Source organism: Calidris pugnax, unplaced genomic scaffold, assembly GCF_001431845.1.
Source record: "Calidris pugnax isolate Ruff unplaced genomic scaffold, ASM143184v1 scaffold70, whole genome shotgun sequence".
In the NCBI taxonomy this organism is placed as follows: Eukaryota; Metazoa; Chordata; class Aves; order Charadriiformes; family Scolopacidae; genus Calidris; species Calidris pugnax.
Genome location: NW_015090862.1, coordinates 4,275,021 through 4,302,146, shown reverse-complemented (window position 1 = coordinate 4,302,146; position 27,126 = coordinate 4,275,021). Strand labels below are relative to the sequence as shown.

Below are 27,126 nucleotides of genomic sequence, written 5' to 3'. Positions count from 1 at the left end.
AAATTACTGTTGAATTTTACTAAGAAATAAGTGGAGTGAAAGCTCCTTTGACCTCAAGTGTCAAAACTTGATCATAATTGATCAAACAATTGCTTAAAATTTAACTTCTTGTTCTTCACACACTTAACTGAACTGATTTTCATAAGAAATTAAAACAAGAAAGATAATTCCTCTCCCAAGTTCCCCTAGACTTGCACAGAAATGCTGGGAAACTCTTCTGGCTTTTATTTCAAGACTACATAGGAGCTTTGGCCTTAGTCTACACCTGGAGGAAGAGCTCGGAAGTCGAAAGAAGTACATATTACCCTGCAAGAAACTTTAGCTCAGGAACCTTACATTATTTTAGGTATAAGATACTAATTTCCCTGGCTGCTGTTTGAATCTTTCCAAACCTGAACCTGAACTGCCTTCCCAGCCCCTGGGTGGCTCCAGGGCTGCTGCTGCTGTCAGCTCTTCCAGCTGCAGTGGAGGTGAGCTGAGCGGTGCCATTTGCAGACCTGACAGCATCGCTCAGGCTGGCAGCCAGTGAGGCCTCACAGTGCTTGGAGGGAAAAATCTTGATGTGTAAGTATGGAGTTAATCTTTGGGGAAAATTCAATCTTACGTATGTACACATGTGCCCAGGTACGCATGTGAAAGTAAGAGTTCTATGAGAAAAGACATATTTTTAAAAAAACAAAAAGCCCCAGCCTTTGAGAAGCAGGAAAGAAGTGTGGTGAGAAGGAGAAAAAAAAAGGTTTGTTGTTGTTTGAAGGACCCTTGTGGCCCACAAAAGGAGCTTTCTGGAAAGATGTTTACTTTGATATGTTTCTCTCTCAGGGCAATTTCAAAGATTAAAAAGTTGAACAAGATCTGATACTTGAAGGTTCTGAGCAAATGATATGTTGCATTACTTCCATATTGATGAATTGCATCTTCATGTATGACTTAAACACCCCAAGCAGGAAACACATCTACTTGCTATCTACAGAGCTGGGAATGCTACTTATTGTCCACTGTATAAGTGTGTTTACCATGAGCTTAAGGAAATTCTTCATTTTAATAAAGCATAAAATAAATCTTTTTTCTGGCACTGAAGTCATGATACCATCTTTATTTTTTTTTTATTTTTATTCTTAATACATGTAGAGAACCATAGGTAATATAGTGTCTGGAGTTTGCAAAGTTCAAATGCTGTCAGTTTTCTACTTGCATTTCAAAGATACTTAAAAGGTCTCTATAACGTTAGACTCTCATATAGTCCTAGTTTCTGGGGTGTCAGGCTGTATGTGTTCCTCAGGACACCCTGAGTCCCTTTCATTTCCCCTCAGTCAGCGGTGGGTACCATTGTTTGGGGTGCCAAGTTTGGCAGCAGCAGTCAGCAGGGCTGGCACTGTCACTGCAGACCTATGCTGTCTGCCTCCACCCCTTAATTACAAGCAGTGTTTGCCATTTCTAGAGACTTGGGAATTAAGTCCTTACCAGATTCCTGAAATTCAAATGTTGCATGAAAAACAGAGCACTTTGAGTATGGTGGAAGAGCAGCATCACAACAGGGACCTCAGCTGATGGTAGCAGCAGCTGGTTCTTCTGCCTTTAGCTCTCAGTGCTTAGCAGGGGGAGTACCTTCACGGGTCTTCATCAGGCTTCTCAGGCCGTTGTGAGTGAATGCAGTTCTTCAGATGAGAAACTAACTCATGTAAGCAATGTTTGTCCAAGCCAACAACTCACCTCAGGCTGCCTTTGAACTGTTTTCACTGTTCTTGATTGGACTGTTTGGGCATGCAGAAAGAATGAAAATAACATACTACTTGGTTTGCTATCCAACTAATGGATATTTGATGTTTCCAAGTCTTGTGAATTTGAAATGAATGTATTAGTAAAATCTAAGGGAGGTGATGGCAATAGATGAGTAGATGAGATAGTGTGAGCAACAAAATGGAGAAGAACAAGCAAAGAAGGTGGAAAGACTGAGCTTCTACAGAAAGGAGAAAGGCATTAAAAATGGCAGCTCCAGTCAGTAAATTAGGCAGTGAGCACCCTGTCCAGCTTCAGGGCAGCTGATGAGTTAATGTGGGTGGTTTTCTGGGGCTTTACCTTGATGGTTTTTTTTTGAGGTAGTAAATCCTCTCACAGTTCTCAGGAGCATGATACATGGGTCATTTCCATCTTTCTTAGTCATTGCTTAGCTGTTTTTGTTATCTTATCCCGTTCCGACTCTGGGATTGCCAGTTCTCCCAGATGTAGTGGGAGTGGTGCTTAGCTGGTTAAACTGGGTTTTATCAGTCTTTGTCATATCCAGAACCAGTTGGTGTGTTTGCACCAACGGTGAGGCACAAGAGCTCGGTCCCACTGAAGTCTGGTGGCTTTTCAGCTGAGTGGCTTCCCCCGGGCGGTGACCCCGAGCGCCCCGCAGTGCGGTACCTGCCTGCCCTGTGGGACAAACACAGTAAATGCGCCTGTCAGGACAACTTCTGTGTTGATAATTGCAGATAGAAAGCGATAAAGGTGGCCTATTACAATTAAAATGTGAATTGTGACTTTTGCAATTCTTTACTGGATTCCTCTTGCACCCTTTTCTGAAGGGGAGCTACTTAAAGCATTTCTTTTAGAAGTTTATTTGCAGAGATAATTCTTCACTTGTTGATGGGAAGCTCTTGCCAAAGCTAAGACAGAATGAGAGCATTAGAAATAGGGAAGAAAATCAGTATTCATTAACCGTTTAGCAAACAAAATGTTCTGGTTTGTTTCAAAGGTGGCTTTGTGTGTGTAAATTGTTACTGTTTCAATATATATTTGGTCTACTTCTAAAAAGCTGGAGGGAAATGATCTAATTCTGGGGTAGACTTGAATCATTATAACGCAAAGGGGTGATATTTGGTACTGAATGGAAGGGGGCGGGGAAAGCTGTTCGAATGAAATACATCCCAATTAAGTAGCACCAACACTTTCAGGAGAAATGAACCCTGAAAGAGAAATGAGCAGTAAAGTAGTACCTCAAACAGTTGAAATTACAGCACAGAATGTGGAGAAAAAAAAACCCCACAGCTTTTTGGAGTCATGAGAAGAACTCACTTTTTAAACCTAGTTGCAAATTCTTATGTGATGAAATGGGATAAAGTTTTCAGGGGTGTTGATTGTGAGAATAAACACTGCTGCTCCCGTTCTCTATTGTAATACAGGACTGGATTAAAAATTAGGAGTACTTCCTGTTGTAGTGGTTGAGTTACTGAAACAAATTAAGAGTAAAGTAGACGTTCAAAAAAACAATACTCCCATATTGCAGAGATGTTCCCGTTGTGATTGTGTTAGTGAATTGCTTGTTTATGAGAGGTGAGGGTATGGAGAAAAACGCTGGGCACTCCCTCTGGAAAGGTGGAAAATGCAGCAGCAGGATAGCAGGGAGCTCCGTCCTGTTCGCTAGGTATTTCCTGCTGCCTTTCTGCCTGTTTTCAAGCCTTTGGCTCTCAGAGTTTATCCTCCCTTATGCCATCTTCCCTTTCCAAATGTTTGCTTGTTGTGGCACAGTAAGTAGCGTAAGTTTCTGCTCTTTTAAGCAGAAATGCAGGTATGTAAATATTGTCATAATGTTACTGTTTAATCTAGTTCCCTTAGAGAGGACCTTGTTTATTTCTGTGCTGTTACTGTTCACCAAAGAAATTTGCCTGCACTAAACTGTGGAGTCTGTTAAATGTGACCTGTATGCATAATACAGTAGCACAGGTACTGTAACCTGTAGCTGGTGTCATGAATTAGTGGTAATCTACGTAGTTAGAACAAGCAAAAGGAGAGAATTGACACAAGGATGAAGGTTATATAGGTTAGAATATAAATGCAGCTGATCACGGTGGAAAAACTAAAAGTGGGCTTTGGACAGGCTTCATTTACTGTACACTTAACGGGCAGCCGAGAGAGCCTACATTACAAATGCTTCTTGTAGTCCTTCCCTTTAAAGTTCTTTATAACTTCAAGTTATGAAATAAATAGCGATTAGAAATCTCTCTTGCCTGTTCTCCCCCCTGCCCCCCTTCCCTAAGAGCACGGGAAGTTCAGATGTGACATATAAAGACAGGAAATGTGTAACAAATGCGCCAGCCCTACTTCTCTGTGGCTATTCAATATGAATATTAATGTCACTTTAGAGTGTAAGTTTCTATTTGTGGCGTTACACAGTCGTTTAGTACAGCTACTGACAGTGAAGTCTGATCTTTGGATTTTTCTCTCCTTAGAGCACAACAATGGAAGAAACAGCTATATGGGAACAACACACAGTGACTCTTCACAGGGTAAGTTCTTACAATCGCTTGTGTGTGCCTAACGCAGGATACTGGTAGCTTTTGAAAACAATAGGAAAAAGCCAGATGTCAGGAAGTAAAAGAAAAGGAAACTGTCATATTCCTTTGTTTAAATTTAGAAGTGTTGTAAAAGCTCCATTTGATAGTAGCTCTGTTTGTTTGTTGGGTTTCAGAGATAAGCCTGCCTACAAATAACCATGCCAGAAACAAAGCTTTAAATTACTTCTGTATGTAACTGCAAGTAGTTAGAAATCTAAGTGTTTGTTAACAATTGTCCTGTGACTCTACTTAAATGTTTTAAAACTTTATTTGTAGGGATGTGAAACAATGGAGTTAAATATAAGTAAGTGTTCAATACTGCCTTATTTGCTTGCCACTTTCTTAAATTAGTGGCTGAAAATAGTGATTTTAAGTGGTCAGAACGGGAATCTTACACAAAGGAATGTGCACAAGGTATTGGTGACTTTACATTTAGACTGACTCTTATGTGAGTTACTCTTAAATTTGATTTCTGATGTAGCTGTTGTGACGCTGCACAAGAGAGGTAATGAGTTAGTTGCTCAGGGGAAGTCAGAAGAAGGTGGGATGGCATTTCTGGCAGCAGCTTAGTATTAAAGCGACCATGGAATTGTGGCCTAAATAGCTGTATTCATTCCACAACAAAAGGGAAATGCACAAGAGTTTTCTCAAGGGAGCAAGTTATATCATTTGCCTTCAATTCTCGAGCATAGCATCAAGGCATTTTAGAATTGTATCAGATCAATGGACCTTTGTGACTAAAAATGTGTATGAATAAATCAACTGGTCGGATAAAATGTTAATTCTCTGTACAAACCTATTATCTGTTTGTGCTAATGAGTTTAATGTTGTTGTTGATTTGAAATAACCATTTTAGTACCTGCCCTCTTAAGAGAGCGGTTATGCTCAGTTTGACCAGAAGGCTGTTTGACAAAGTACCTTGCCTCTAACTGCAACCTCATGTTGAAAGAAAAGGACAAATCAAAAATGAGTAGTGATACTTAATAATTCTACTCTTCAAGCTTCCAGAAATTTTTAGGCCAACAATTTTTGAGCAACAAGTATTACTTCTATATGTAATTGCCCTTTATGTTTCTTTTTTGAAGCTGTCCAGTCATCCCCAGAACCTGTGTAAACGTAACATTTTTAACTCATATTACTGATTAAATCAGTACTGTCTTATATTCAAAAACAAACAAACAATACTATAGCAATCACAAGGTAGACTTGGTGATAGCTTAGTTTCTCTTGAAGGGGATATTTTTCTGGTTAAGTGGAGCAGTAACGTCAGTGAAACCTGAAAATAACAAGTTCAGTGAGTGCACAAAGGAATAGTGAAATGCAGCAATACGGGGTTACCTTGAACAAATTTTGAAATGATAGGTAGGAACTAGAAATAACCTCTTGGGTTGCTCTTACAGCATAGTCAGAAGTCCTTGTATAGTATAGAAATGAAAGTGTGATTTGATTATACTTCTGATTAGAATATTTTATGTACCAAACTTCTGCCAACTGTACTGGTTTAACTGTTTAGTTAGCTGAGTGAATCTTTCATTTAGATGATGAGGGCTGATGGCGTGTACTGTTAATAACTTTGGCATTAATTTAGCCAATTAAAAACAAACAATGTTTTCCATCTGCCAGATAACAAAACGAAAACTCTTATGCTAACACTAAGCAAACTGGTGCTTAGAATTTATCTTTAGCACTGGGAAAAGGATCCAGATCTCAAAGATACCTAGAAAAAATAGAATTGGAATGGACTGGAAGTGCCACTCTGAGTGGTTGTGGAATATTTTCTGTGTGAGTTTATCTGCCTCACTTGGCTGAGCTACAGAACTGCGAGAGACCATCTACTGTCAGCCACACAAAAACCGTTTTGAAGAAGGGAACTTGATTTCTCTAGTGAGGCGCACAAAAAGTCCCTCTGATTTTTGGCTTGGCTGAACATAGCTGGCTGTCAACGATGGAATTAATGACATTTAACATGTGCTGAATTTCTGTGGGGTAGAGACAAGTCAGGCTTCATGTTGCTCTGGCTTCCTGTTTTATTGGTATGCCTGCAAAGCTCGTGGGATTCAACAAACTTTTTGGTACATTCTGTCATTATTTACCTTCAGAGCCAAGGCTGGACAAGCCATTGGAATAATCTGATCCAGAGAAAGTTTGTGTGAAAACTTAGTATGTGTCCCTGGGAGAGGCAGGGGTGTCCAGAGTGCGTGCCAGTCTAGATGAGCTCTTGGCTCTTGCTTAATGGCAAGCAGATCTGTTGTCTCTCCAAGTGCCCCAAATAAACTACATAACCGTGGTTTCTTTTTCCATTTTAATTGAGTTTTATTAATGGTATTTGATCAAAACTAGGTAATGAGTAAGGACCGCTAACATATCTTATAATGAGCAGCCTTAAAAGTAGAGTGGAAGTGCAAGTAATTTGTTAGGTGGCTTGTGTGTTAGCAAAGATACATAGAATATTCTTGACTACGTTTATTCCTATTTTGAGACTCATTTCTGTCCTGTTGGTAATTCTAGCGCTGACAATTTTACTTTAAACCTGTGCTCTTCTCTAACTCCATTGCTCCCATGTATCGCAGAGTAGGAGTCCTTGAACTCCTGGGCTTCATAGAAGTAGCCAAAGCTGTAGAACAACCAGTTTTGGTAGTAATTATCAAATGTTAGGAAAGTAGGTATCATTTGTGTGCAATTTCTTTCTGAGGAAAAAAAGCAAGAAGCCCCATTAGCAGGTACTTTACAAGGTATTCTGTTTGTGTAGTCCACAGATTAGCGTTTTAACATGTCAGTGTGTGAAGTATTAAGCACTTTAAAAATGTTTCTACATGTTTATAGGGGGCAGTTACTGATTTATAAACCAATTATTGGCAGTTTGGAAGTGTTATTACATACCTTGAAAAGACACGTTTTGTTTTTTGAACATGTTTTCATCCTTTAAGGGCCCTTCAAAAAGGGGATGGGATGGTATATACACTTTGGAAGGTGAGCCTTACAGAAGAAAAGGGACTGCTTTAGGGAGTTCCTGTTGAAGAATGCAGCTTTGCTTGCTTCTTCTAAAGGGTTTCTTTCTATGACCTTTACTTTCCAGAGGTGTCATCACAAATTAGGGACAGGATATACTTAATCTTAGTAGTTGCAGTATCTGTGTGTCAGTTCAGGCACTTTGATATGGTTCAAACATCAGATTTTTATTTTTTAATCTGCCTACTTCAGGTATTTTAGAGAATCTGGAACAGAGCATACAAGCAGTCTGACTGTGCTGTGATTTAACACAGTATTTAGTGAATTCCAGCACTATTGTCAAAAGACTTACTAGAAACTTCTTTTGGGGAGGAGAGGCTTGAACTTCTAAGCAAGAGTTTTTGTTCCCTTTCTTTACTACCCTTCTCACTCCCTGAGCTCCTACCTTAACTCTTAAGAGATCGAGCCAATCTCAAGTTCAGTCAAAGCTTATGTAGCTACAGTTTATCTTTTGTTGAGAGATCTTCTGTTTTTATATACTTAACTGTAAAGGACTTTAAGAAGGAACCATGCACTTTGTATATTATGTGGGTTTCTTCATATTGGGAACTCAAGTTGTGTGTGTCTGCATCAGAAGTGCCTCCTTCCCCCAGAGAACAGAGACCAGGTACATACATACCTTTCCACTTCTCCCACGCAGCCTTACTGTGGGGGAGTAAAACAGTACAGTTCTTTTTTTCTTGTGTTGTCACTACACCTGGCAGGTGAATTTGTGGCATGTTTAGGGGTTTTTAATGCGATTTTAGTTAAGATACATGGTTATATCTTGTGTAATCTGTAGTGCTCAGCATCTTGCTATATCCAGACGTGTCTAGGAGATATAGACTCAGTTTTCTGAGGGTAGTTCAGTTTATCGTTTATCTCTTAAGATGATGTTAGGCTGCAGGATAAAATTAAAAGTAGTAGGGTGAGGTTTACTGGAAGGTTTCTTAGTTGAGTTCTTGAGTTTTCAAAAACGTTTGGGGTTTGATTTGAACTTTTTAATATGGAGTATTTGTTAAGACTTTATCTGACATGTTTTTTGGGTTTTTTTGACTGCTGTCTCTATATGAGACTGCATTGTTTCAGGGCTTCTTGAAAAGAAAATTAAAGTATGAAACTAGTTGTCTTAATATTGGTGATTTGGTTTGCAAATCTACTGTAAAATAACAAACCAGAACGGCAAGCAGCAAAATAAGGTTTACAGTGAATTTCTGCATCTCTGCTGGTCTTAACTTGATGATTGTATTTCTTTTCATGAGTGGAGAACTTTGAGAATTTTTTTTGTTTATGGTGTAAGGAAAGATGGAGAACATTTAAATGAAGTTTGACAAAAATGTCTTTGTTATTATCTCTCTTCTCCCTTTCCTTCCCCACCAAATATAGTGCAAACTGAATGCTGTGTGTTAGAGAAATGGAAAAGCGGAAGATGAAGCAGTGGCATGAGAGAGGGGAAATATTACATGTTTTGAAAGGGTTTTCTGTTACATGTTTTCATACTCTTATTACATATTCTTTTTGTTAACTAATTAAAAAAACAAACTGAAAGAAGACCTCAGCTCTGGTCATAAATAGTCATGATGATCCTTTAGACTGTCCTCCTGCATGGCACAGGGTTTCACTTAATAATTCTTGAATCCCAGCCATAATTTCTCGTTGATCTATCTGGAATGTATCTTGAAAAGATGTCCAGTGTCTTTTTAATGAATTAAAATCATTGTCATGGCAGTTAGTGGAAGTCCCCAGTGGCTGAAAAAGGGAGATATTGCATCCATTTTTTAAAAGGGTAGAAAGAAGGACTCTGGGAACTACCAACCTGTCAGCCTCACCTCTGTGCATGGGAAGAACATGGAACAGATACCCCTAGAAGTTGTGCTAAGGCACATGGAGGCCAGGGAGTTGAATTGAGACAGCCAGCATGGCTTCACCAAGGGCAAGTCCAGCTGGACCAACCTAGTGGCCTTCTATGATGGAGTGACTACAGTGGACAAGGGAAGAGCTATGGGTGTTGTCTGTCTGGACTTCTGTAATGCCTTTGACACAGTCCCCGCACAACATCCTTCTCTGTAAGTTAGAGTGAGATGGATTTGATGGGTGAGCTGTTACCCTACCTGCACCAAAGGGTAGTGGTCAACAACTTAATGTCTAGATCACAGAATGGCAGGGGTTGGAAAAGAACTTTGGAGATCATCTAGTTCAGCCCCCTGTCAAAGCAGGTTCACTTAGAGTAAGTTGGACAGGAACACATTCAGGTGGCTTTTGAATATCTCCAGAGAAGGAGACTCCACAACCTCTCTGGGCAGCCTGTTCCAGTGCTCTCTCACCTTCAGAGTAAAGAAGTTTTTGCTCAAGTTGAGAGAATTTCCAGTGTTCTGGTTTGTGCCCATTGCCTCTTGTCCTGTCACTGAGCACCACTGAAAAGAGTTTGGCCCCACCCTCTTGACACCCATCCTTTAGATATGTATAAGATGGAGATCAGTGACAAGTGGTGTCCTTCAGGGAGACCGTACTGGGAGCAGTACTGCTTAATATCTTCATCGATGACAGACAGTGGAATCCCTCAGCAAGTTTGTGGATGACACCAAGCTGAGTGGAGTGGTTGGCATGCCTGAGGGATGGGATGCCATCCAGAGGGACCTGGACAGGCCTGAGAGGTAGGCCCATGCAAACCTCATGAAGCTCAACAAGGCCAAGTGCAAGGTCCTGCACTTGAGTTGGGGCAATCCTAAGCCTAGATACAGGCTGGACAGAGAATGGCTCAAGAGCAGCCCTGAGAAGGACTTGAGGGTACTGGTGGATGAGAAGATCAGTGTGAGCCAGCAATGTGTGTTCACAGTCCAGAAAGCCAACTGCATCCTGAGCTGCATCCTCAGCAGTGTGGCCAACAGGGTGAGGGAGGTGATTCTGCCCCTCCACTCTGCTCTGGTGAGACCCCACTTGGAGTACTGCATCTGGCTCTGGGGCCCTCAGCGCAGGAAAGATCTGTTGGAGCAGATCCAGAGGAGGCCACAGAGATGATCAGAGGACTGGAACATCTCTGCTATGAGAAGAGGCTGAGAGAGTTGAGGTTGTTCAGCCTGGAGAAGAGAAGGCTGTGGGGAGACCTTATAGCAGCCTTCTACTTTTTAAAGGGGGCCTACACAAAAGATCGAGAGAAGCTTTTTAGCAGGGCCTGTTGTGACAGGACAAGGAGTAATGGTTTTAAACTGAAAGAGGGGAGATTAGCCTAGATATTAGGAAGAAATTGTTTACGCCAAGGGTGGTGACATTCTGGTCCAGGTTACCTAGAGAAGTGGTAGATGCCTCATCCCTGGAAACATTTCAATTCAGTGTGGAAGGGGCTCTGAGCAACCTGAGAGCAGCCCTGAGAAGGACTTGAGGGTACTGGTGGATGAGAAGATCAGTGTGAGCCAGCAATGTGTGTTCACAGTCCAGAAAGCCAACTGCATCCTGAGCTGCATCCTCAGCAGTGTGGCCAACAGGGCGAGGGAGGTGATTCTGCCCCTCCACTCTGCTCTGGTGAGACCCCACTTGGAGTACTGCATCTGGCTCTGGGGCCCTCAGCGCAGGAAAGATCTGTTGGAGCAGATCCAGAGGAGGCCACAGAGATGATCAGAGGACTGGAACATCTCTGCTATGAGAAGAGGCTGAGAGAGTTGAGGTTGTTCAGCCTGGAGAAGAGAAGGCTGTGGGGAGACCTTATAGCAGCCTTCTACTTTTTAAAGGGGGCCTACACAAAAGATTGAGAGAAGCTTTTTAGCAGGGCCTGTTGTGACAGGACAAGGAGTAATGGTTTAAAACTGAAAGAGGGGAGATTAGCCTAGATATTAGGAAGAAATTGTTTACGCCAAGGGTGGTGACATTCTGGTCCAGGTTACCTAGAGAAGTGGTAGATGCCTCATCCCTGGAAACATTTCAATTCAGTGTGGAAGGGGCTCTGAGCAACCTGATGTAGTTGAAGATGTCCCTGCTCATTGCAGAGAGGTTGGACTAGGTGATCTTTGAAGCTCCCTTCCAACCCAAACCGTTCTGTTATGCTATGAAAATGAATGCAAAGGAGGCAGTGAGGTGTACCCCTCCTCCTCACCACCTCCCACTTGTTAGACAAACTTATTTTCTTCATATCTGGTGATGGTAGTTGCTAAGTGTTGAAATCAATTTCTGAACAGTAAATTTCCAAATCATTGTTTTAATACTGTATGGTCCTATTCAGTGCTTAGAGGCTAAATCTGGCCTATCTTTATGACCTCTACTTTGGAGGGAAATAGGAAATGGATTTTTTTGAGCAGTAATTACTGTCCAGAAATCTGAATGTTGTTCTTGCAGCCAGATGCAGACTGCCATGTTGCTTCTGCTGTCTCTGTACGGTTATGAAACTCACTGCTGAAGCTGGGTCATGTTTGTCAAAAAGTCTGAAAAAGAAAGGGCTAAGTCTGCCAGCATGGAGTGCATGCTGTATGGTAGGGAGAAGAGGAATGACTGAAACCTGCTCTTTTCTACCCAAAGTCTATATTTTCTGTAGTCAAGACTATGTATTTTGCAAGTCAGTTTATTTTGCAAAATAATTTCTTGAGCGAAATACAGCATTTAAAAGGCGATAGCCTTCTGACAATGTTTTCTGGGCGATGATGGAAGAGCTAGATAGTTTGCAAATCAGTTATATTTAGAAAGTTTATTTCCCACCCTCACTGCTTCCAGGCAGAAATGTAAGCATCACTCTTGTATCTTGAAATATCTAACAGGAATAACTTTTCAGAGGCACTGACCTTGCTGTAGTGGCAGGTCACCCTAGAGGGAAAAGATTGAAGCAAATTACTTTTGTTAAGATGCAGATGATTTGCAAGCGCTGACAAGGTTTTGATGTATTTAATGGTACAAGTGATCTTGGTATTATTCCGAAGCACTGAGCCTGCAGACATACTCCTGCGTGCTGCGATCCTGGCGGTTCCTGAGCGAAGCGAGGTCAATCTGGGTAAATACCATAATGTGAAACCTCAAAGAAAGCGTTGCAGGAAGCGATACAGGTTTGGATCAGTATCTCAACACAGTGGCACGGTGTCTTGAAGATGTCTTACTGATGACCCCCTGAGGGATAGGCCATAAAAATACAAATGGGGACTCTAGTATTTTGCTCTTGGGAGAGATGGGTAGTTCGTCTGAAACTCTCTGCCTTCTAAAAGTGGTTTTTTAATTTATTTTTAATCTCTCTCCTGTTCTTGGATAGCATAGCATTGCATGTTTCATTGGTTCTTCATTTTTCCAAAAAGTTGTATTCATCCCATAACACCTTTTTGTGTTTGACATAGGAATGTTAATTGTGACCATGTAAATATTAGAAAGTAAAAATATTTCTCTTGTTACATTATAGGCCCCTGGATTTGGATTTGGTATTGCAATATCTGGAGGAAGAGATAATCCTCACTTTCAAAGTGGTGAGACATCAATAGTTATTTCTGATGTGCTGAAAGGAGGCCCAGCAGAAGGACTACTACAGTAAGTGCTAAACTACACCTGGATCTGATGTGGGGACATTTGTCCTCTTCAGTGGTAGCTCTCAGATACCTCTCTGTACCTATATAGTGTGTTTATAATATGGGTAGTTTGTTCAGGGATACCCATTCCCCAATACTTTCTCCTTGACATAAAGTATTTATATTGTGAATTGTGATGTTTTCCATTTAGAGAAAATGACCGTGTTGCAATGGTTAATGGAGTTTCAATGGATAATGTCGAGCATGCGTTTGCTGTTCAGCAGCTGAGGAAAAGTGGGAAGAATGCTAAAATTGTAAGTGAATATCTTGAAGATTTAAGCTTACTGAAATTCCATAGTTACAGAGCAAAAGTGAACTGGTGTAATGTCTGCTATGAAACACATGCATGATGATGGTGCTTGAATAAGACCTGTGTGATGCCTCAGATTTAAGTGATGATCAAGACATGTTTGTCATGTGTGTCACTTAAATTTATTTTTTTTTAAATATCAAGGATAATGTCTGGGTAGTGTGGCACTGGATAGTTCAGACTCCTTTTCTTTATGGTAAAGTTCTTCTCAGTTTGCCAAAAGCTCAATTCTCAGCTTTCTTTAATATTTCTTTGCTTTCTTGAGTGCACTTTTATCAAGTTTTTCAAAGGTTGGTGTAAGCTAAAGGACTTTAGCCGCTGTTCAGACACTAATATAGTTCTTTTTATGCTCAGTAAACAGTTTGCCAAAATAAAGTATAATTACCTTAATTCCTATAATTTTGTAGGCTTATTCAGAGTGTTGGCTTTTGAACTTTGCAAAACAGAAGAGGTCATCACTAAAGAGTAGTAATCCAGCTTTCTTTAGAAGTTTGAGATTTAGGTTACAAAAAAACCAGAACACAAATGCACAATGTTTAACAATTTTTTAATTCAGGAAAACAGACTTCTAGGGCTTGTAGAAAAGCTTTTGCACTGACAGATCTCTAGTGCTCATGTGCTTTTATACAGCTGCAAAAAATTGTGTCATGTCTTGCATTTGTAGATTTAACAATTCTTTGAAGCTTACACAAAACGTGTGGTGAGCTGTGCAGGGCTTTTAGTGTCTTAAGTATTTGGTGTGTAGATTTAAATAGAGAAAAGCAATTAATGAAAACTTTATGGTATAACTTGGTTCAGTTCTGTAACACAAGGCAAACAAACCTCTAAACAGGGTTACGTCTTTCTCTGGAAACAATTGTCTACGTTGGTGCAAGCCAGCTCTGAACTTCCAGCAGGAATGTTCCCCTTCCTTGTGGCCCTGCATAAACATCACTTTGGGAGGCTTCAAAGTAGAGGAGAATTATTGTCAATAACACACTGAGGATGCAGTAGATTAGATGTTAGCAAAAGAAGTTTTTAGCAGTGCCAGTAACTGACTTGCGGGTTTAAGCAAAGAGAGAGGGCTTTCAAATATACAGCTCTGAAAACAGAATGTCATGCTACGCTACAATGGCTTTTGTCTTTACCCTTTTGCCACTTGTGCAGAAGCAAAAAAGGGCTAAAACAACTATAAAAACAAATATACCCCTCCCCTCAAAAACAGGTTTCTATTTACTTGCATTGATGAGTCTTCTGTATTAATTGGATAGAATTTTGTGATGAGGAAGCAGAAGTTCAGAGCATGCACAAATAAATCTGTATGTTTTCTTTTGAGTTTGGGGATTAGCTTGGCTTCTGATATTTAGTAATACCATTAGCATTACACAGCCAGAGGCTGATACCAAGTCTTTGGTTGTAGACTATCCGAAGGATGAAGAAAATTCAAATTCCAGTAGCTCGACCAGAACCTGAACCAGTGTCTGAAAATGAGGACGATAGCTATGATGAAGAGATACGTGATCCAAGAAGCAGCCGTGGTGGTCCAAGTACTAGCAGAAGGCATGAGAAAAGCTGGGTAAGAGATCGAAGTGCTAGCAGAGAGAGAAGCTTATCGCCGAGATCAGACAGAAGATCTGTTACTTCCAGTCAGCCTGCAAAACCTACCAAAGTAACACTGGTGAAATCAAGGAAAAATGAAGGTAACTTGTATGTAACTCTCTTGCAATGACTTTTGCTGGTTTTTAAAGGCCAACTGTTTCAGTCAGTGTTGTGTTAAGTGCTTCATGGACTACATGAACAGAGCAGTTAAAAGTTTCTTTGCCCACTTCACAGTAGCTAGCTGTAAACTAAAACACTTCTGTTGTATTTCTGGTGGTATTTTTCATATTCCAAATACACGTGCTTAATTAAGGGTAAAGTATTATATAGTGTAAATAAATCCCAACTGTGCACCTAACATTTGGTAGTCAGTGGCTGCGTACCTTCCATATACTTTTGTTGAGTTTTCAGTGTCTGTCTTGTTTGAAAGAGGGGGAAACTGTAGGTAGTATGTCAATTCAGCTACTAAGCAACAGCTATGATTACAGGCAGAGTTAGCAAAGAGATTGATATAATGGTAAATCCATAGTGTAATTCCAGTACAGCCCTTCATGTGCCAAGTTCACTGTCCTCTGTGTTTCTAGTGTAAAAGTTGTGTAAAGCAGTATTGTAAATCTTCAGATACCTCCCTCCTTTTTTGTTTTACTGTAGCTTCATCAGTTTTCTTTTTTTTCTTTTATTGCTGTTACATAAAGAGTATGGTCTACGATTGGCAAGCCACATATTTGTGAAAGAAATATCACAGGACAGCCTGGCAGCAAGAGATGGCAATATTCAGGAAGGAGATGTTGTACTGAAGGTATAGTAAATGGTGGTGGTGGTTGTTCAAAGGGAAAACTCATTGGATTAACTGTTCTTAGAATTAGCTGTCTCTCGATAGCATAATTATTGTTATATATTTACTGATCTTTGAAACGATATAATAAGAGACACATATTCTAAGTATAAATCAACCTCTGTAACTGGAGGAAAATTTGTAAAGCTTTTTTGATATTGTTCCCCAGGCATTATTCAGACAAATCGTGCCTACTGCAAATGCATAATAGAAAACATTTGGGGTGGAATGAGACTTCAGCCCTATGTGCTTAGTTATACAATATAGTGTTGTGGAACTGTGCTGTTGAGCAACCCTTAGAACTTGCCTTCAGGTTAAATTATGGTTTTTGTAGAAATTTATATGTCTAGGGATTTTAAATTCATACTAATATTTTTTATTTCAAGATACTGCTGCAAATGTGTTGGTGCAGGGAAACGTACCATTCCTTGCTCTGAGTGTAGAAGTGCTGGTTCAAAAAACATACCTAATATTTCAAAAGTTTTTTATTTGTGGTAGAGGCTTTGTCTTTTAACAGATGAAAATAATTTTCTGTACTATGTTATAGTTTGGATGAGCCCAGTAGTGTTCCATTGTATTGTGGCAATTTGATAAATACCCCTAGCAATTTCTAAATATCATCAGACAGAAAATCACTATCTTTATTGCAGATTCACTATTGGTTTTTTCAGTAAGTTTATAGCTATTCTTTTCTTGCTCTGTTCCAGATAAATGGCACAGTGACAGAAAATATGTCCTTAGCAGACGCAAAAACACTAATAGAAAGGTCAAAAGGCAAGTTGAAGATGGTTGTTCAGCGAGATGAACGAGCTACACTGTTGAATGTCCCTGATCTTTCTGACAGTATTCATTCTGCTAATGCTTCAGAAAGAGATGGTGAGTATAAATAAACTTGATTTTCAAAGGGAGACAATAATTCCCTGTGTTGTGAAGATGTGAAATACCTAAGCGGGATGAGAGGGTGGGGAGGAGAAAAGTTAGCAGTAAGATTGTCACAATTGTGGGCAAATTGTTGTTTGAATGTGGTTGAAATCCACATCTTCAAAAGCAATGGAGAAAAAAAAAGATACAATCCCTATTCTTGCAATTGTTCTTTCAGGGATGTTAAGTTTAGTTGTTTTGAAATAATAAACATAGATTTAACATCTTCATAAAAATTCTCTGCAAAAGCTTATTTCCATTTGAGCAGGTCACACCACCATTTTAATTACAATCATTTCATGAAAAAACAACTTTTATTTAACAGACATTTCAGAAATTCAGTCGCTGGCATCAGATCATTCCAACCGATCACATGACAGGCCCCGCCGCAGTCGTTCACGATCTCCTGACCAGAGGTCAGAGCCTTCAGACCATTCCAGACATTCTCCACAGCAGCCCAGCAACGGCAGGTGATGGCAGCATTGTATTATTTTTTTTAAATCAACTCTTTAATGTGACATATAAGTTGTAGGAGTGCTTGGATTTGTGTGGTGTAACAAATGTGATGCAGAGCTATGGTAGTAGTAATACAGCATTCTTTCTCTTGAGAGATACAGCTGATAATGATGCAAATTGCCTTAGACTGCAGGAGAAATAGAACCTTTAATTTCAGTGTTACTCCTTTTTTAAACTTAGAGCATGGTTGTATGAGTGACAATGTAAGTTTGATAGTGATATATGTTATTGAAGCTTATGCAATTATATTTTGGTTTTAGAAAGCAGTTAGCTGTGAGGATGTTTGAAATGACCAGTAACACGGTTCCTACTGAATGTCCAACCTGGGTAAACTTGTTGAAATCTTGCTTTATTTAAGGATAGTCTTTTTATTTGCCTCACTAGCGTTCTTAGTTATTTTATGATTCTGAATACATTTAATTTCTACAAAATAAGATGTATTGCGCAGCAGATTTAGCTTTTGGACTGTAGTTTTTACTATTTGAACTTGGTAGTGGGACATTCGTGATAATTCTGAAGTAGGTAAGTCTAATTGTATATGAATTCAGAGAGAAGTAATGTATAGAAGTAATAGTTTGTATGTGTAGAGAAGTAATGGTTTGGAATTTTTTCTTCTGCCATGTGAAACTTTAGTCGTGAATAACATAAAGCTGTTCTGTTTCACATTTCTACAGTTTGTTGGAAATGGATGTTTTAATTTATTGAAATAGAATTGTAATGTTGAATTTTAGATTCTACTAAATAGTTGTAAGAGAAAAGTTTACTTTCTGAGTGCTTGTAGATGATAGAGTAAAAGTTAGAATTGACCTGATGCAAACTGCAAATTCAGAGGCTGTACCTGAAGATTTTTAGATGCTGTCAAAAATTCTGAAAACCAAATTGCAGCTGGGTGTTCCATGAAAGTAAGATATGCCTGATTAGTGGTTATTAACACTTTCTTTGCCCAAGGGGAAAATAACACACAATACCTTCAAGGTTTTTGGAGTCTTGTAAGGGTTAATAAAACAGCAAGACCCATCTTACCTGCATGTACACCTGGTTGGGGTTATGGAGTACAGAGTTTTTTGCTTCTCTTCCATGTCTGCTGTTTGGAGGGACCACAAGGCATGAAAATTTGTTTTCAAGTAGGAACCCTGTATTAGTGGGAGAAACTCCAAAGCAGGGTCCCAAATGCAGGGATTTGATCGTGAAGGTTGTGAGGACCCTGTCAGACCTAAAACCTTTATTTCTTGACGTGCATTTCTAATGCAGAGTGAAAAGGGCTTTTGAAGGGAGGAAAAAAAAAATCCATCAAAACTGAAACTATGCCTGACTCACCCTAGTTTTAGTGCCTTCCTGTCCTATTGCAGTGGTTTAGGTAGATGGTCACTTCCTCCCTGTGGACTGCACTGTCAGAAGAATTAAATCCTTCCTGAGAAGGAACTTTGAAGTTATCTCAACTCTGAATGCATCCGCTATATCTGCTTTATGAACAAGAGCTACCTTGGCATGGATTGACTTCCTGCTGGACATGTCCCTTTCAAGATCAGAACATCTGGCCTTGAGCCACATAAAGAAAAACATGTTAAAAGCAACTTCACTTTAGAGCGGTTATTTGTGCAAGCTCAAACGTGCTGTAAGATTGAATTAGTTGCAGCCACTTCATTTTTTTAAAAATTAGTGAAAAATCTGGAGGTGGAAAAAAATCTTGAGAACCATAAGCTGAGGAAGAAAAGATACAAAACTCCTCAAATTGAGCTTAAGAAGGACATTAAAAATGCATTGAGGATTAACGAATCTCTACTTGGACCATATTCTGCCAAGTGTTTGTATGTTCATGAGGAGAGAAATTCCAGGGGAGCCCTCTTAGTCCTTTCATACAACCACAGCCTGGCGCTTGTCGGAGTCAGTGCTTCCATTGTGCTTTGGCGTCTGGCAGCATCTTCAGGGTTGTCCACCTTTTGGTATTCCATACTGGTACGTACACCAGTGTGCCTGCAGTTTTCCTGCATATAGAATTTCCATAATGGTTGAACATTCTGTCCAAGCATTAAATAGCACTTGTAGTTTTCTTCAGTCCAGGGGAATTTCACGGATGTCTCTTGGACAGTCTTCATAAAATGTAGATTCTAGACATGTTCTTCTTAATTTACTAATAAAAAGGACTAATTACACTTGTAGGGTTCCAATTTTGCTTGCTTGGACTGCAAAATATCCATTGTCAGTCTTGAAAAGAATCCAGAGAATGAATCTTACAAATCTCCAGATACAGATAAATAACTCACAGCCCTGGAGACATGGAAAATCGATAGCCAGCTGATGCTGAATTAGGTACTAAGTGAAATACACGATATAAATATGCCCTGGCTTTGAGGAGGAGCTCTTGGAGAAGATCATGTTTTAAAGGTCTTAAATATAGTTTTAAAATATGCATATAATTTTAAAGATGCATAGAACAAGAACTGTTTAGGCAGAGGAAAAATGCATCTTAAATATAGAATGTCAGCTAATATAAGGCAACTGTGTATAATCTGTTAAGAGCTATACACAAAAATCTAGAATGAGGAGAAGAGGTCTCTGCACCCTAAGCTGGAGAGTATCACATATATTCTTTCTTCCCTGTCTGGTCTCACTGCTGGCATGACGAGTGGCCTTTGCAGCCTGGTGCTGGCCAGGCTGCCAGATGGCACCTGGGGCTGCCCCTTGTCGCCCGGGGGCTCCCACTCCCGCGCCCCCTTCCTCACCTGGGTGCTGGAATAGAGTGAGGGTTCCAGATGCTTCAGAGATTTGTTCTGGCCATCGCGCCCCCTTCCTCACCTGGGTGCTGGAATGGAGCGAGGGTTCCAGATGCTTCTGGATTTGTTCTGGCCACTTTCAAATGAAGTTGAAAAACTGGAATATAGGACCAAGATCAACCTCGGTTTGAATGTACTTAGGAAGGCGCCTCTTGGCTCTTACTGTCTTCTCATGCTAAACAGTTTGAGATTTGCTAAAAACACATTTGGAAAGAGCCCACGTGGTCATATTTTTAAAAAACTTTGTGGAAACCAACATTCTACCTGTGTGTTGCAAACAATCTTGTTTTGTTCTGAATTAATAGCCACAGTTGATGACAGTAGTGTGTAGCTGACTGAATTTTGTCTCTGAAGGTTGATTAAAAATGCTTCTGTTAGCAATACTTTAAAAAAATAGTTTGTTGGAGGAAGTGAGGTACAGGGGGCTCTGACAGAGGCCAGATGTTAAACAATAGTGTGTCAGCACACACGGTGACAACACTCCTGTCTCTGGGGAAGTGAGGCTGTCTCAGTTTTTAGCGAGTTTCCATCACCTGGAACCAGTGACAGGACCAAGTTGTTTCCTGTATCATCTCACAATATGAAATATTCAGTGCTTCAATTTAGAAAAATTGCACACTTTGTGCACGCTGCACAATTTAGAAAAATTCTACTTTCCTGCTGTTTTGATTTTTTACTTTTTGTTCTGTCACAATTGTGTTTCTATCAGCTTTTTCCCACTTAAACTAACCTTTTGCAGGCATTTTAGTTGGCAGGGTGTATTTGCCTATGTGCAAACATGCAAAGCACGTTGCTTCAGATATTTACCTGACTGTATTTTGTGCTGTGCTCTCAGTGTCTGCATTTTAGTTACTGTTCTTGAGAGCTGTCATCTTCCATATTTATGCTTTTTTTTTTTTTTTGGATAAATGCAGGTATAAAATCAGCATACAGTGGTTTTGGACTATGTGGAGGGAAACTGTAAAATGAGTTTTGTCCTCGTGTAGTAATTGCAGTATTTCTAGCTTGACTTTTAAAGTAAAACAGAGAGACTACTATTTTGGAATAATGCTTTTGTTAAGCTTTAGGAGATGCTTGGAAACAGGTAGAGAGGCCTCATGGGGAAATTTACTGTAATATCTCATTAACTAGTGCTCGTTATCCAAAAATCTTTGGATGGGGAAGGGAATTAGATGTGGCTTACACTACTACAGGACTCTCATTTTTTTTTCTTTATAAGACACTTAGTGTGCGTTTAAATAGCTAAATGTACATGTCTGTTTTTAACAACCCAGGAACTGTTTTCAAGGGAATGAAGAGTCCAGTCATATTTTAGTTGAGTGCTGGAAGTAAAATATGTAAGCTTTTAGCTTATGCACTTAATTTTATGTACAAATGAAAATACAATGAAAATATGAAATGAGGAATAAGAAAACTTTTATTAGTGAAGTTTTGGAACAAAGTAGAAGGATAAATGCTTAGTTTTCATTTTGCTAGATGTAATGGTTTTGGCATAATTTTAATCAACTCTGCTAGCTCCCCAAAAGGGGTTTATCTGAAAAAAAAAGGCATAAATAAGGATTTTTAAAATTAGGCTGTACTTGTTTTTACCAATGACTCGTAACAAGATGGTTGTTCACAATGCAAGGGTGCCTGTGTCTTCCCAGATTGCTGCAGTACTTTTCTGTATTCTGCTTTTTTTTAGTTGCCTTCAGGCATACAGTTTTAAAACTGGCAGAAAAAAATACTGAGATGTCTTGGTGTGTCTTGGCTCAATAGCTGAGCTTTGTTTCTGACGTTTCAAACTTCACATTGCTCCAGGAAAGCACGTTCTGCTTGTATTTAGATGTTTGCTATTTCTTTTACTCTTTCTGGGATGTATTTTCTGAAGTCATACTTCTAGCTCTTGAAGTATCAGTTCTGATTAAAACAAACAGTCTTTACTCTGTATAATGGATTTTTTGGATCCATTTGTACTGTATGGAGAATGATACTCATTATTGCCTAGTAGCACCATCTAGCTGCTGCTAGGGAAAAACTTTGCTTTTCCCCAATACAGACCTCTACTTTGTGAGAGGAGATGGCCTTGCACCTGCTGACCAAGCCGTTGTTATCTCTGAGGAACTACCTTCCCCCCGCCCCTTGGCAATTAAGTCTGATATTATATAAAAAGTTGTGATTTGTTTCTGTCTGTCTTCTCTCAAATACTTCTTACATTCTTGCTTATTTGCCAGCTCTCAGGAACTGAATAGGTGTTTTCAGAATAGATATTTTTAGAATGTGCATGCTCTGGAATTAAGACTGTCTATGATATATTTGATCTACTTCTGTTTTTGCAGTTGATTATTAATGTTCATCTGCTCTGACACTATTAAATTATTTACTATTCAACAGATAACATTTCAACACACAGCATATGTTCTGTTCAGTTCTGCCATGGTACAGCTGGTAGCTGTATCTATAGATAACTATAAAATACCTATCTTTTGAGCTAGATGATTATGCTTATGTGCTTTTGAGCTTTGGTTGCTCTCATTTAAAGACTAGAGATACTTCTTTGCTTTTTTTTAATTTGTTGTATATGCCTTTGTTTTACACTGTAAGCATGTGTAGGAAATGCATAAGAAGCAGCAAGTTGTTTTTTTACTGAAATACAAGGGTGCTGAGTGTATGAGAAGCACTTCTGCCTTGCAATAGCTGTGGACTGAAGATCTCATCCTCTCTGAAGACTGAGAAATGAGGGGCATGTTTGTGTTCTACCTTTTATCTCTGCGAAGCTCTACAAGAGCCACAACGGCAGCACATGCACTCCAGGGCAACTGCCACACAAAGGAGCAGATAAATTTGCTTGTTCACAGCAGAGCCTAAGAGTTGTCTAAAAATCCATGATTTCTACAAGGAGAGACGAGAGAAAAACCAAAAAGACCATCATAACTACTCTTGTCCCCTTCTTCCCGTTGCTTCTCAATTCCTTATGTAGCTTTCAGTATGCAGCAGGTGTGTGAGAGTTCGGTGCTTGAAGCAGAGAGCAGTCTGTTTCACCCTGTCTGTCTTTCTAAATAGCCGTGTCTGGAGCAGTCCTCTGTTAATGTGAAGTTAGGGACAAAATGCTTGGATATAGAAATGGTAAAAATTGTTAATAATGTGATAGTCTAAGAACAAAAACTTTTTAAATAGTAATTGGTAATTGCTTACCCGCCAAACCTGAATTTTGTGAATGAAAGGATTTATTCTTTAGTCTTAGTACACCAAGGTCATAGAAACAATTCTATATGCGGAGTGGAATCTTTTTTTCTAATATAGTCTTCGAAGCAGAGAAGATGAGAGAATAACTAAACCAGGAGCTGTCTCTACACCGGTGAAGAATACAGATGATGTTTCTAAAACTATGGAAGAGGTGGCAGTCGAAAGAACTGAAAAACAAACTCCACCACTCCCAGGTAAAAACATTAAAATATATTAATTATGCATGTTGTTGAAAATGGATGACCGGTAAAGACTTCATGCCATTGTGTATTTGTGGAATGATTGCTAAAGTCTTAAAACAGACTAAGTCCTGATTATTTTTTGTTTCTGAATATGAACAGTCTTTGTCACCATAACCCCATTTTATATCTCAGGTTTTCAGGACCAAAACTCTTAAACTGTGGGGTCTGCCCATTATATGGGGGTCAAACTTCAGTGTTCAGAGCTGTATTTACAGATGATGATCATAAAGAGTTTTGTCCCGATTTCTCAAGCCAGGTTAAAACTCGCCAGTTCTTTCCTGAGAGTCAAGCAGTAGACTGGTTCTTATAGGTTACTGTAGCAGACCATATTTAAACAAGGATGCAGTTAAGCCTGATTACAACCACTGTTCCCAAGACACAACTCAAAACACTCTGAGATGCTTTGTTACTGTAGCACTTACTAACTATGATGATGGACCAAGAAGGCTTTCTAAGAAGTGCAGTACAACTAATACAATCAGAACAAAATCTCATTCCTTTTTTTCAGAAGGGAAGGATATGCTAAGTGGCTTATAAGATAAAGGCCAGTTAGTATAAAAAAAAGATAAGACAGGACACTGTTTGGGCAGGCTGACTTGTAAGACTTTTGTTTACAGAATGAGGCCCTTTAGTGAAATTTTAAGTGGAGAAAGAGGAGCTGTGCAGGTGGTTCACAGGGGGCTGTTCCTGAATGGCCGGGTAGGATGAGAAAAAGCACATTCAAGCTTGAAAATATTTGAAGACTTAAAGGATGAGCAGTGACACTTCTGCATGTAGTATTCAGTAGCTCAGTGATGAATTGGAAGAGTTATGATGTTGATAGACTCTGAAAGGTCTTGAAAATGAGAACAGTGGGTTTTCTGATGCAGCAGCCGTTACTAAAAAGATCATCACAGGAGGAGACCTTTTGCAGTGGTGTTATGAAAAGATGCAAATGAAGTAAAAGATAAAAAAAGGAAGTGGTAGTGAGATTAGAAAGAAGAATCCTGTATTTTTATAAGATACTGAAGATTAATAATTGGCATAATACAAAGCTAGCCAGGATAGGAGATCCTTGAGATGGTTCTTAATCCAAAACAATGTACTAATAACTGCTTTGAGGGACTGGCAAGCAAGTGATAAGTACTGTGGGGGGTTTGTTGGTTGGGGGGAGGAAGAAATGTTCCATTCTTGGATGAGTGGGAAGAGGCACGAGGAAATACTTAATTTGGATGGGAGGAGATGTAGGTCAGTACATAAAGACAATATTTAAACTTGTTTCTGCAGATAAAATTAACTTGCCATAATATATAGTCTGAGATAAAGGATTGTGCCCTTTATTACACCTTTTTAACAGTCTCACGGAAAGCTCCAGGGAAATGAGGATCTTATAAAGACTGTAATGAAAATGTGGTTAGAAAAGTGATTGGCAGATTCTGTGACAGTTTGCTACTTAGACTCAGAGCAAGACAACTGTCGTGGTTGATTGTGTCAAAGGAGAGTATTTGTTCAGAAGGATCATCAGGGGCTTAGGCTAGGAACGGGTCATTAAAGACTTAAAGGAAAAAGCTACATTACATTAGAAGAAGTATTATTACCAAGTTGTTGTCTTAAATTCACAATTTCAAACAAGTCTGTTCAGTGATTTGAACGGAAGATGGTACAGTTGTTGGGAAGATCAGGGATATTAGACTAGTTTGAAGCAAGCCTAGTTTGAATTCATCTTTTTTCAAGTTTGCAGAGATAGGCCTTAAATACAAATTCTTCTTAGATGCCCAGCCACATAGGAGAGAAGAGCTCCTGTTAGTGCCCCTTACTGAGGGAATACTGCAAAACCTACGCAGCAGAGGTATAGTAAGTGCTTATCTAAAGGACCACCAGCTGGACCAAAGTGTTGAAATCTGCCATCAAGGCATGCAGCAGCAGTACGAGTGTGTGGTATTTTCATTTCAAAAATTCAATTCTTGAACGAGGAGAGCTAGTGGAAAATGAACAAGTTATGTCAGATGAACCAAGGTGAGAAATAGCAGGGTTGGAAGTGGTCTTGTGAGCATGAAGCCTTCTGCTTCTTGTAGTTTTACATTATTCAGAGTACTTAATGAAGTACAAAAGTCTTGGGATTTTTACTGAAGTAATAATTAGGCTAGTAATCATGCCATTTTGAATGGTACAGTGGGAGTGTCTTCTGTTATTGTAAGTCTCTAATATTTCACTTTTAAGTGAGTAGATGGCAGCTACTGAAGAAGTAGTTAAGCTTTTACTTAACTTAAGCTTTATTTTCTCATCTTTAAATGACCTAGTGGACATTTGAAATATTTTGATATTTTAATAGAACCAAAGCCAGTGTATGCGCAAGGAGGTCAGCCTGATGTGGATTTACCAGTCAGTCCATCTGATGGTCCTTTACCCAATTCAACCCATGAAGATGGAATGCTTCGGTAATGTAACTCTAAGTTCTGTTCAAATCTGCCTGGTCCTTGAGCAAACAAAGCTTTCATCCAAGGTGATGAATAACCTCTATAAATGGTCTGATGTCAAGTTCGATATGCTGTCCTTCCTGACACTTCTGCTCAGAAATTCTAGGATGAAGGCTTTAGGTTTATTCCTGAGCCTTGTTGGCACTTACATTGCATAATACACCACTTTTAAGTCTCTTAATTTTCTATGGAAATAAGCAATTACAACGATCAACCAGTGAAAAGAATTCATGATGTTTCTTGCTCCCTGGGCACCCACACCTCTCCTGCCCCGTCCTTGTTTCCAGAGAGGAGAGATACTGAGGCATATTCTTTTCCTTTTGTAATTATTGGAGAGTAATGAATAAAGGTCACTGCAGAAAATGAGTTGACTGCAACGGGGATCTCCTTTATGGACATTAGTGTACATAAGAATAGATTCACTCTTGGTTTTGTCTCAAATTCATCTTAATCTCTTTAGAGCTAAGATAGATCTATATACTAGCACAGGCCTTTAAAAGGAGGAACGTTTTTGGAAGGGAGTATCAAAGTGCCTCTCTTAAATCACTGTGTGAGTGTAAGACGAACAAACCCCACTAAACAAGTAAGTACGGGTGGGGTTTTTGAAGTGCTGCTAATGAGTGTGGTGTAATAACTGTGGTTGATAAGCAGCTAATGGTATGCATAGCATGATATCCTCTAATTGAAATGATAGGCAAATCAGCTCTTTGCATGTGTTCATTCTCAAATTTACCAGGCTATTTTAAGCTGTTACACCTCTAAGTGGAATAATTTCTAATTCTCTAGGCCAAGCATGAAACTGGTAAAATTCAGAAAAGGAGATAGTGTGGGCTTGCGACTGGCGGGTGGCAATGATGTTGGCATATTTGTAGCTGGTGTTCTGGAAGACAGCCCTGCAGCAAAAGAAGGATTAGAGGAAGGGGACCAGATTCTCAGGGTATGTCAAAAACAATAACACTACAAATGTTTTCTTGTATCGAAGCAGGTTTTTTTCTGTAGAATTGAATGTATTGCCTTTGTAGTTCAAACAGGTTTTTTTCTGTATGTACTTATTAGATGACTTAATAGCAGCAAAATATCCTGTTACTGTACCATTGCTAGCAAGTTTAGTGAGTTTTTAATCCAATTTCTTAGGCTGATTTCAGTTGATAAAGTTTGGTTTTTTTAACTCTTCAGTTGCTAAATTGTCAGAGGGCTCTGTATGTTACTGGTGCTTATAGGTACTCCATAATATTGATCTAAAGAATGGAAAATGAGCAGTTACCTATTGTTCTGGAAGCTGTGCTTTTATCAGGAAATAAAATGTGGCTTTTTATATTTACAAGAGACATCTTGAGATAGATGCACTTGGTGTGTATGTATGAAACTGAATTAAAAAAAAACAACAAAGAAAACCCTAGCACTAAGTTGATTTAGATTTCCCATTGTATAGTTAAA

At 39.3% G+C, this 27,126-nt stretch overlaps 1 protein-coding gene across 10 annotated transcripts in view; it reads left to right on the top strand.

The window, feature by feature from the left end:
* The window catches only part of TJP1 (tight junction protein 1), a 163,014-nt gene that overhangs the window by 112,835 nt on the left and 23,053 nt on the right, over positions 1 to 27,126 (top strand). For all 10 annotated transcript variants that reach the window (XM_014944474.1, XM_014944476.1, XM_014944483.1 and 7 more), the window contains 10 exons: positions 4,209 to 4,265; positions 12,670 to 12,794; positions 12,984 to 13,086; positions 14,542 to 14,821; positions 15,416 to 15,519; positions 16,263 to 16,431; positions 16,802 to 16,946; positions 23,049 to 23,185; positions 25,545 to 25,650; positions 26,476 to 26,626. In XM_014944474.1, coding sequence (XP_014799960.1) covers positions 4,209 to 4,265; positions 12,670 to 12,794; positions 12,984 to 13,086; positions 14,542 to 14,821; positions 15,416 to 15,519; positions 16,263 to 16,431; positions 16,802 to 16,946; positions 23,049 to 23,185; positions 25,545 to 25,650; positions 26,476 to 26,626 — 1,377 coding nt within the window. The remainder of the gene's footprint in view (positions 1 to 4,208; positions 4,266 to 12,669; positions 12,795 to 12,983; positions 13,087 to 14,541; positions 14,822 to 15,415; positions 15,520 to 16,262; positions 16,432 to 16,801; positions 16,947 to 23,048; positions 23,186 to 25,544; positions 25,651 to 26,475; positions 26,627 to 27,126) is intronic.